At 38.0% G+C, this 10,562-nt stretch overlaps 1 protein-coding gene across 1 annotated transcript; it reads right to left on the reverse strand.

The window, feature by feature from the left end:
* Positions 1-505: 505 nt before the first annotated feature.
* On the reverse strand, positions 506-9,524 carry metap2b (methionyl aminopeptidase 2b). The gene is made up of 11 exons (XM_056272574.1): positions 9,334-9,524; positions 8,394-8,495; positions 8,221-8,280; positions 8,019-8,121; positions 7,766-7,927; positions 5,962-6,143; positions 5,775-5,869; positions 5,355-5,451; positions 5,169-5,272; positions 4,107-4,222; positions 506-1,502 (listed from the first exon to the last, which is right to left on the reverse strand). The coding sequence occupies exons 1-11, from the start codon at positions 9,491-9,493 to the stop codon at positions 1,250-1,252; spliced, it is 1,434 nt and encodes a 477-aa protein (XP_056128549.1). The 5' UTR covers positions 9,494-9,524; the 3' UTR covers positions 506-1,249.
* Positions 9,525-10,562: the final 1,038 nt, after the last annotated feature.

Below are 10,562 nucleotides of genomic sequence, written 5' to 3' on the forward strand. Positions count from 1 at the left end.
AAGGGTCGAGTTTTTATAAAATACATTTCTGTGTAATTTCCGAGGCTCGTCTGGTGAGGTTCGCCACACAAACTACGTAGACAAACGAAACGCCAACTATTTTTAAGACCGTTTAAACAAAACACTAAAATATGTTCTAGTGATGTGATAAAAATGTGTATAACAACTTACGTTTCGTCAATGTACTAAGATAACCCATAGACATAACCTACCAGCCTAACGGAAAGCGTTCGGGCAGTTGATGGTTAACGTTACTTCCTGTTTGTTTTTCTGAATGAAATGTAATTAATTTTAGAAGATTACTTTCTTTGAACTTGTAAATGATTTTGGGATCCAACTTTTTGTCTGACCCAATCATATTTTATATAATTTTGTCTAGAAGTGGTGGCAAAATACACATTTTCAAGATAGATATTAATTTATGGTTAAATTCTACATTTCATAAATTGAACATTAGACTTGGTTACACATGAAGCCTTAAAAAAAAAAAAAAACATGAAACAACTTGCAGATCACAATTTCTTATAAATTTTATTTGTACTTCAAAATAAAACACCACATGTGCTTTATTCCGAGAAAGGTGATTTTAAACAGGCTTTACCTGAAATCAAGCATAGCCAAAATAAAGATGTTTACACATCATCACCGCCACTTTTGTTACGAGTGCCCGCTCCTAGGGGAAAGCATGTTTCAATGAGTATTTTAGTATCTTAGGATCTAAGTTACATTAAAGTCTGTTCTTGCACTAAGTAATAAAGCCAAATCCCCACCTTTAATAATATCTTGTCCTCTTTTTCAGCCTAAATGAGCAATTGAATCAAACTGAAAAGGAGAAACAAACAGCACTTGATAAAGAAAATTAATCAAAACTAGAACATCTCTCTTAGGCCAAGATTTGTGTAAAAAAAAAAAAAAAGTGCATTATTAAATGCGCAACAGCCTAATCCAGATGATATTAAAAATGCGGTTTTGACTTCACATTTTCCTGGGTTGCTCATTGGTCAAAAGAAGCTTACCATATTGTTGTCTGCATTTATAAAATGGTTCTAGAGCACTTTACGGGTGGGCACATCTGTGCCAGTGAGTTACACAAGGGGACATCTTTACCTCCAACCATCTCTTATACAAACAGATACTAGCATGTTAAAAACGAGAAGGCACAGCTTATTAACTTACTCAGGCCTTTACCCATCAAATACTCATGTGATAAAGCAGAGGACAGATTTATAAAAACTGGTGACGTGGAGGCCTAGTAATCGTCTCCTCGGCTGACCACCTCCTTGCACGTGGGTCTCAGCAGGATGGTGTGTTCAAACTGGGCCGTGTAGCAGCCTTTGGTGTCGCACAGAGGCGGGTAGGGGTCGATGATGCCCAGGTCGCAGAGGTTCTTCAGCGCCATTAAATATTTGCTCTCACCGAGGCGATCCAACCAACGGCGGCAGAAGGCGAGAGTGCCGAAGTTATCGTTGACCACATTCAACAAGTGCTTGGCTCTGGGGAGTCTGGGAAAAATGAACATGAACATAATTCAGTTGCCTATTTAGGGAACTTTAAGCATCATATGCGAGCTCCCAGTACATTAAAGGGATTATTCACACAAAAATTGGGTCATCTTGCCCTCAAGTTGTTCTGAACCTGTATGAATTTCTTTCTTCTACTGAACTCAAAAGTTCTTTTCAAGAATGTCAGCAATCAAACAGTCGATGAGCCCCATTAAAGGGATACTTCACCTCTGGAAAGATGAATGTGTTTTTAAAATGGGTCATTTATGTAGAAATTATTTTTGAATTTGGAGCTTTCTAGACTGAGCAAAGCCAGAAAATGTATTTTTGAGTTATGTGGATGAAAGACAACAACTTCCAGAATGCACTTGCTTCGCTGCCCTAGGAGGCCACGCCTACCGGTAACAGAGCGCAGTAGTTAAACAACAAGTCTAGGCTACTAGTGAGTCTCCGTGATGAGTCTCCCTGTGATTTCGAGATCGGCCAAAATGTCCGGGATTCGGCTTTTACATTATACAGTCGCCATTCATCATGTTTACTGTGGCGAGCAGGACAAGGCCGAGGGCGTGATTACTGATGCACGACACCTGTGAGACGCACTGGTCTCGTATCTCACGGAGGAGCGGGAATTTTCCGAATAGCGCGTCAGGCACGAATGATTTCAATGTTAAGTCAATGCAAAGACACGTTACGCGCGTAAAAATTCCTGCGGCGCGAATGAGGCGTAGAGCGCGGCGCGGTAGACGAATGGCGCGAATTGAGCGTCTGGCGCGTTACGCACAAATGTTTTATGTAGTGCTTTTTGTGCATTCTCGCGTTTGACGCGAATTCGCGTCTGCCGCCCGAGTTTAAAAATCTGAACTTCTGCGTCAATTCGCGCCACGTTAACCAATCAGGAGCCTGCTTGCTGCTGTCACTTGGTGAAGTGACAGTTTATAATGTTATTTTGTTTGGCCTCAATAAATTATTTTGTAATATGACTAAAATGCTTGGTGTGCAAAGCAAATCTTTCACATAAAAACTCGATTTCAATATATGAGAGATACTCATTTTGTATTGAATGCTATTTATTCCATATTCTAGATTATAATATGAAACATTATTATTCTAATGTAACGACAACAAACACAATTTAGTGTATAAAAACTTTTTTAAAAATCACAAGACAGGTTTCACTTTGGAGGCTCCATTTATTATCAAAACAAAAATAAATAACAAATTAGGTGGGTGCGGGCGAGGGTGAACCTCGCGCCGGGCTGTAGAGGCATAGACCACTGTACAGGCATAGACTACTCAAGGCCGAGGCCTTATACGGCCTACGCTGTCCTCGTCAGCGTCCTCACCGTTAGGTCCACCAAACCTAGCTCCTGGAGCAAATGGTGAAACTCCTGAAACCCTCCGGAGGGTCTGGTGGACCCGGGTACAGCGACAATGTGCCCTACGTAGCTGTTTCTGCTCTCCAGAGCAAATACGAGCGGTGACTCTCTCGATTAATGCTAATGCTCGATAAACATCTAAAAAGATGGCCGCCAACAGGTTTCGAAACTTTCGCCTCCGGATTTCGCCTCTGACGTGAATAGCGCGTCAAATTTGCGCCTGCCGCGTCAAGTTATACGCTTGACCACTTTGTGTTAATTCGCGTGTCAATGGCGAAAATTGACGCGCGTAAAAACAAAAGTTTGAAGCGAAATTTACGCGCGTCAATTTCGCCATTGACACGCGAATTAACACAAAGTGGTCAAGCGTATAACTAGACGCGGCAGGCGCGAATTTGACGCGCTATTCACGTCCGGTGTGAACGCAGCATAAAAACGCAACCAATCACTTGTTTAGCGTTCATGTAAACACTACATTCAGATTCACTAATCGGAATGAATTCAGTTAGATTAAAACAAAAGGTGTGCATGTAAACAATGAATGGCGACTGCAAAAAGCAAAAGCTGAATCCCGGACATTTTTGTACCATCTCGACGGCCGGACATGTCCGGGAAAAAGAGGATGAATAGTAACCCCAAGTTACTCAGCTTTCTCCACAGAACAAGAGCCTGCTAGCTTAGCTTCCAAAAAAGATGTCTGACACTATGTGTACATTCTGTGAGTGAGATCCCACCCTCTATGGGCGGGTCGAGAACATGCGGGACAGCCCCTACTACTGACTGTAGTCTTTAGCCTCTGGCCAAAAAATCCTCCGATGACGCAAAATGACGATTTTTGCGTCATCGGAGGATTTTTTTCAGACAAGAAATACATAAATCTCTCGTCTCAGGGGGATATGAGGGTGGAAAGCACGGTAATACTAATACAAAGCTTAATGCTAAATCCTGAAGTATCCCTTTAACTTCCATAGTATGGAGGAAAAAAAAATCTATGGAAGTCAATGGGGCTCATCAACTGTTTGATTGCTGACATTCTTCAAAATATCTTTTGTGTTTCACAGAAGAAATAAACTCATACAGGTCTGGAACTGTGTAAATTACAGAATTTTAATTTCTGGGTGAACTATCCCTTTAAATGTCAAAGATCTTCTGATTGGCTGAGATCGACAAATTGCTTGTCACTGGAAACTTAGTTAGGACATGGTGTCAAGATTAGCATGTTTCTCACCTTATTGGCACATGACCAACTTCAAAGTTTTTCATGTAATGGGAACACTCCATGTCATCATGCACCATGCCTTTCCCAGTGCTGCCAAAGGTCTCGATGGCATAAACCTCTCCTTCCTGTAAAAGAGGAAATTCAGCAAGACAACACTGTCAAAATGACAGAACTAAACCCTTAACAATGAGATTAACACTACATGATCGCTTTCAAAATTGAGGAGCAGATTTACACTTTCAGAGTAAAAATGTCAACTTGACAAAGTGAAAGTTTGTGGTCAGTAAAAATTATTTTTGTTTAGTAATTAATCATTTTACTTCAACAAAAACACATTAAACTGATCAGTAACGACATTTACAATGTTATAAAGATTTATATTTAAAATAAATGCTGTCCTTTTGATTTTTCTGTTCATCAAAGAATCCTGAAAATATTGTATTATGGTTTCACAAAAATATAAAGCAGCACAGCTGTTTTTAACATTGATAATAATTAGAAATGCTTTTTAAGCAGCAAATCAGCATATTAGAATGATTTCTGAAGGATCATGTGACAATGAAGACTGGAGTAATGATGGTGAAAATTCAGCTTTGATCACTGGAATAAATTAGATTTTAACATATATTCAAATATAAAATAGTTATTTTAAAATGTAATAATATTTCACAATATAGCTGTTTTACTGTGTTTTTGATCAAATAAATGCAGCCTTGGTGAGCATTAGAGACCCGTTTCAAAAACATTAAATAAATCTTACCGACCCCAAACTTTTGAGTGCTAGTGTACTTGACTACACCTCTTATTTAAGCCCTGTTGCGTGACTGATAGAGGCTGTGTTGTGTTGATAATTGTGGCACACCCAAACTCAGCCTTAAACCCTCAGAATGAGACTATCAAGACTGTCTGTCCCTTTTCCTAAGATAAAATCTGTCTCCTGAGAGACAAAAACACAGCCTTCATTTTACTTGTTATGGTAAACTAAATATACAGGCAACAACCCAAATAAAAAGGGTTAAAGCCATGTTCAAATCTGTAAAACAAAAACTTCAGTAGTAAATCAGGACACACCTCCATCCTGGTGGCTTCGCCTCCTTTCACTATCGGCACCGTCTTGCCTGCATGTATTCGGTACTGTCCAATAGAGTGGCCATTGAGATTTCTGATTGGTTTCACTGGAAAGAAAAAAAAGTGTCATCTGCAACATCATATCTTGTGTTATTTATAAGTCTTTGATGTTAATAGTACTATTTTTACCTTGATATGTTTTTCCATCCAGATCCACTTCGTAAGACTCCATAACCTCTTGAATTGATTCTCCAATGTCACACAAGCGAACATCAATACCTGCGCACTGAAATAAAATAATAACCTTTACAGCAATCACTGAAATGCCAATAAAAAAATGCTGCTAGTCTTTTTATACATTTAACTTGCACTACTGTTCAAAAGTTTGTGGTCAGTAAGATTTAGGAGTAATGATGCTGTAAATGCAGCTTTGCCATCAGAAGAATAACATTTTAAAATGTAATATTTCACAATGTTACTGTTTTTACTGTATTTTTGTACTTTTTACTGTATTTAACTGTAATATGGCAAAGAGTAACAACATTGACAAAGAGAAAAATGTGTCTTGTCAGGAAAATAACATCACAATGCAAAAAGGTGAGACTCTACCTTAATTCCAGTATTTGTGGCATCTTTCACAGCTTCCAGCAGTTTGTCGTACTTTGGGTTGAAGGTGACGGTAAAGGCACAGTCAATGATTCGACCTGGAATGCCACAATAATCAAACATCTCTAAAGATCAGCAAGAAAAGCACCAGGAAGGAATCAAGCCAGATAAGGACTGATTAAAGACGCACCATTAATGTGCGTGCCGAAGTCAATCTTGCAGACGTCGTCGTACTGGAGAACGGTGGGGTCTCCGGCGTTAGGAGTGTAGTGAGCCGCGCAGTGGTTCAGCGAGCAGCCGGTCGGGAAAGCCAAACCAGCATTCAGACCATTTTCCTTGATCAGCTTCCTAGAACAATCCTCCAGTTTCTCACTGTCAGGGAAAAAACAAGATGTGATTAGTGGATTAGTGCTCATGGGTCTCATTCATGAAACATTCGTAAATATACGAGTAAATATGAGAGTGATTTGCGCGTAAAGAGACCTTCCCGAAAACTCTTCTCCTGATTCACAAATACTTCGTAAACGTCAGATGTGATAGTGAAATGTGTGTGTGTGTTAATGAATTCCAATCAGTCGTAAATGGGACGCGCGTGCACGCTCATTCTCAATTACCATAAATCCCGCCCATTAAATCCGACTGACAACTATATATGGGCATCATAGTATGACACCAAACGAAGGATTTCAACATGTCTTCTCAAAAGCGAATGAAAAAGAAAAATTTCTCAGATGCAGAAATCGAAGTTTTATTATCAGAAGTTCATTCAAAACACCACGTTTTATTTTCAAGCGTCGGCTACATAGTGGCGTATCAGGTCCTAAAAATATCAGGTCCATTACAGATGCAGTTAATGGAGTTTCATCTGTTAATCAAACAGTCCCAGAAGTAAAAAGAAAAACCGTATGTAATTACTATATATAATATTTTTTCAAAATGCTGTGCAAATATGTACCCGATTAAGGTGAATTAAAATGCAGCCTTAGTTATTAATGAGCAAAACGTTCGGGTGTTAAGCGCACTATTTACGCGTGGCTGGGAGCAGGTGTGGATTTCTTGTGTACCAACTAACATTTGGAAAATACGACCATTTCAATGAATCCGAAAATTTACACCAGAACCACTTTACACACGATTTACACAAAAATTCGTTCTGCTCGTGTTTCATGAATGAGAGCCAATGAGTGTCAATATGGAACTACAGCAATTAAGGCTGTAATATTTCTCGACAATAAAACCTCAATGCGATTTAATATAGTATATATACGTTGCGTGTTTCAGAGTGAAGTGCGGTACTGTGTTCTTTTACAACAAATTTGGGTCGCTTTAACATGCATTTTAGGAACGCAACATCTTCCCAAACTTGTCATTTATTTATTTGTTTATTTAACAGGGACAATGCAGAACAACATTGCTACAATTTCAAGCAGCCAATGCTCTACATACACACACACACACACATATATACATATAACATACATATATATATATGAAGGAATAAAAAATATTAAATAAGAAGTCCTTAATAAAAGAAGCTTTCAGTTTTGTCAAAATAAAATTGATGGTTTAAAGTTTGGAGGAAAAGAAATTAAGACACCAGCAAAACAACAATAGTAATACTATACATTTTTAGTAAGTTTTATACTTTTAATTTAGCAATAATAATAACATTTTAAATGATGTACAATATTAATAAAGTACTATTAAATAACAATATTTTACAGCCATATTAATAATCACACAATTTTGGCCAAATTGTGCAGCCCTAAAAACAGGCACAGAAAACCAGATTTTTTTTAAATCACACAAAACTAAAAAACTATATGGGGGGGGGGGGGGGGGGGGGTCTAATTGCTTATTTGTATATATATATATATAAGACATTTTTGCATTTACTAATACAGCCCGACAGGTCTTGTATCACATTTAACGAGTTTCCACATCATCAGTGCAAAAGCAGCCTATAAAGTAAAGCTCATGATGGTTTTGCTCACCAGATCTCGATCATGGTCATGCCCGGCTTGATCCAGCTCATGACGTACTTCCTGACCTGCCGGTGGGCCTCGGCAGCCTGTCTGAAGTCATTCCACATGTCCTCATTCGCCTGATCCAAAAACTTCTTCTCCTCGCTGGTCGTCCTCCACGCCGCAGACCGTCTGCAAAGATAACACACATCCACTATAAAGTTTCTTTAGACTGGTTGACTACAGGCTATAGAGTGTGTCAATAAGCGGCGGTTGTCTGTACCCATCTTGCACAGGTGGATATTCACATTCCTGGCCTTTGGCGTAAACTCCACTGGTATAAAGCTCACAGATGGGAACAGATGGAGGATCTGTTTGAACTTTGGCTGAAAGAGAACAAGGAATATTAACTATATAAACATCCAACCATATTGTGAGTGACAAGGGCATTTTATACAGTATGAAGTATTTGAATAATCACTCACGGCCTTTCTTTTTCTTCTTCTTTTTCTTCTTCTTTCCAGTTGAATCTCCCTCCTCACCATCTGCCAAAAAAAAAAAAAAAAAAAAAAAAAAAAAAAAGATTCGTGCTCAAACCTAAGCTTGTCGCATATGCACATGGTTTTGCAATGGTATCTTTAATTAACTTTAGACAAACCTTCTTCTGGCTCGTCCTCTTTCTCTTGGTCTTCTAAAGTTTGTCGCTCCATTTGTTTGGCCACTTTGGTGATGTCCGACTCTCCTTCACCCTCATGGTTCCCTATGCAGAATAGCAGTGGAGTAAAGTATTTGAGTAAATGTAATAAGTATCGTTTTGGTTACTTTGTAGCTTTGTAGAGTACTGATATTAGCAAATTCAACTCTCTATTTGACTACATATTTGATTAATTATATGTACTCTTTACTCCAATACATTTGTAATGAGTTATGCAGTTTCTTGTTACATTTTGCATGACTATCTTCAGCAGTTTATTTCTGCAACTGTTAGTTCAGTCAGTTGCAATATTGAGATGTTCAGTTTAATTTTGATTTTATAAACAAAAATGTGATTGCTCTACTCCTAATTCTTGTTTTTCACTGGCATGTCTCTTGGATGTTGAGGACTAATGCATCTCCTACATTCATTATGAGTACAAAATACTAAAGTACTGTCAAAATCAAATGCTCAAGACTTTAACTCAAATGGTATTGGTAACTTGTAATGGGTCATTTTTACTGTAAGGCATCTGTATTTTTATTAAGTATGGTTTTCAGGGACTCTTTACACTTCTGCAGAATAGTCAAGGGAATTCGATGAAGATATTGTAATGCAGCATACATTTGACAGACATAAAGCACATAGACATATAACACACGTGCGCCCTCTCATAACAACATTACACAACTGCCATGAGTTCGCCAGCTAGTTTAACCCTCCAACCAGCCTTTAACGAAACACTCCAGAGCATGAAATAAACATGAAGGTCTGTTAAAACACGTTTAGTCTCTAGTAAAAGAATGTCCTCTGAATTAGATATAAGAATAGCGAGCTCTAATGGGTTAATCAGAAAGGGCAGTAAATGGCAGGGCCACGCGACACTTTCCTCCGTCTTTATTACCTACGGCTAACGCTTTTCCCTTCTTCTTCTTCTTTTTCTTCTTCTTCCCGGTCTCGTCCACGGGATCCGCGTCTACTTTGGGAAGGTGAGAGTCCCCGTTCGGTAATATCTGCATTTTTGCAGCTACGGACTGCAGCTCTTGCGCCAGCTCGTCCGCCATGATGTGACCGCGCGAGGGATTGTGGGAGAAGCCTACGTCATGTGGGGGGCGGATGACTGCGAGTAGAGCTGGATGGACCTTTTTTTCTCTCGCGAAAAGGTCCAACGTGCTAAACCCATCCTGATCCCGCAAATAACTTCTTTGATCCTCTATTATAGTTATTATTACATGTTTTGACAGCATATGTCAAACACGAAAAACAAAAATGAATGTTTTGGAGCTCCGGATTAAAAAAGCAAAATGTGTTTTTATTTGGTTTAAAAAATTTATTTATGTTTTTAAACCCAGCTGTTGGTTTTGTCCATATTTGACCCAAACATGGATTGAAATAACCCAGCATTTTTTAGAGTCAATTGTAATATTTTCTTTAATACAAGAGCTCATACTTCTCACTATCGAATTAAAAGCATAACACGATATTTAAAACCTCAAAATAACTTTAATAACCTATCGTACTGCCAATAAATTAAGAAGATAGATAGCTATAAAATGTTATAAATTGTAAATAAATTGTTTATTTATTTCATGAATAAATAAATACATCATAGTTGGCATGATCATTTATTATTTGTGATGTAATGCCACCTTCTGAAATTATTGGCAAATTGCAGATCCAAGACAGAGCAACATGATATGATATGAATAATTGAATGTCTTTCCTACTAAACATTTGGTCAGAATAATATATGACACAATCATAAACCATAGACACATTAGAACTAACAATAACAATGTGTAATCAGATGCTCCAGGAAATGATTATGTATTAAATACACGTTGATCATCAGTGTTATTCACTGCTTGTAATAATAACACTGTAACGTTAAAAATATACTAATTAGGGTAAATAAACAAGTTCAAATCTGTTAGTTCCCTACTCACTGAAAATTATACAGTTATCCTCCACATAAAAACAAAACACAGTTGAATATGCAGAAGGTATTTTTATTCTTTTACAACTAAACATTATTTCCTTGTAATAATAATAAAAAATCCCATCTAAAAGAAGATAAGAGAAAAATCCATTGTGGTCTTTGAACGCCAAATCTGTTTCCATAGCAACTGGCGT

This window comes from Rhinichthys klamathensis, unplaced genomic scaffold (genome assembly GCF_029890125.1).
Source record: "Rhinichthys klamathensis goyatoka isolate OS25496 unplaced genomic scaffold, OSU_Roscu_1.1 h1tg000341l_1, whole genome shotgun sequence".
In the NCBI taxonomy this organism is placed as follows: Eukaryota; Metazoa; Chordata; class Actinopteri; order Cypriniformes; family Leuciscidae; genus Rhinichthys; species Rhinichthys klamathensis.

Coding starts and splice junctions, on each gene's coding strand:
- metap2b (XM_056272574.1), bottom strand. CDS start 9,493: ATGGCGGACGAGCTGGCGCAAGAGCTGCAGTCCGTAGCTGCAAAAATG. Junction 8,281..8,393: donor AGAGGACGAGCCAGAAGAAG/GTTTGTCTAAAG, acceptor TTTTTTTGGCAG/ATGGTGAGGAGGGAGATTCA. Junction 5,870..5,961: donor CTTCGGCACGCACATTAATG/GTGCGTCTTTAA, acceptor GTGGCATTCCAG/GTCGAATCATTGACTGTGCC.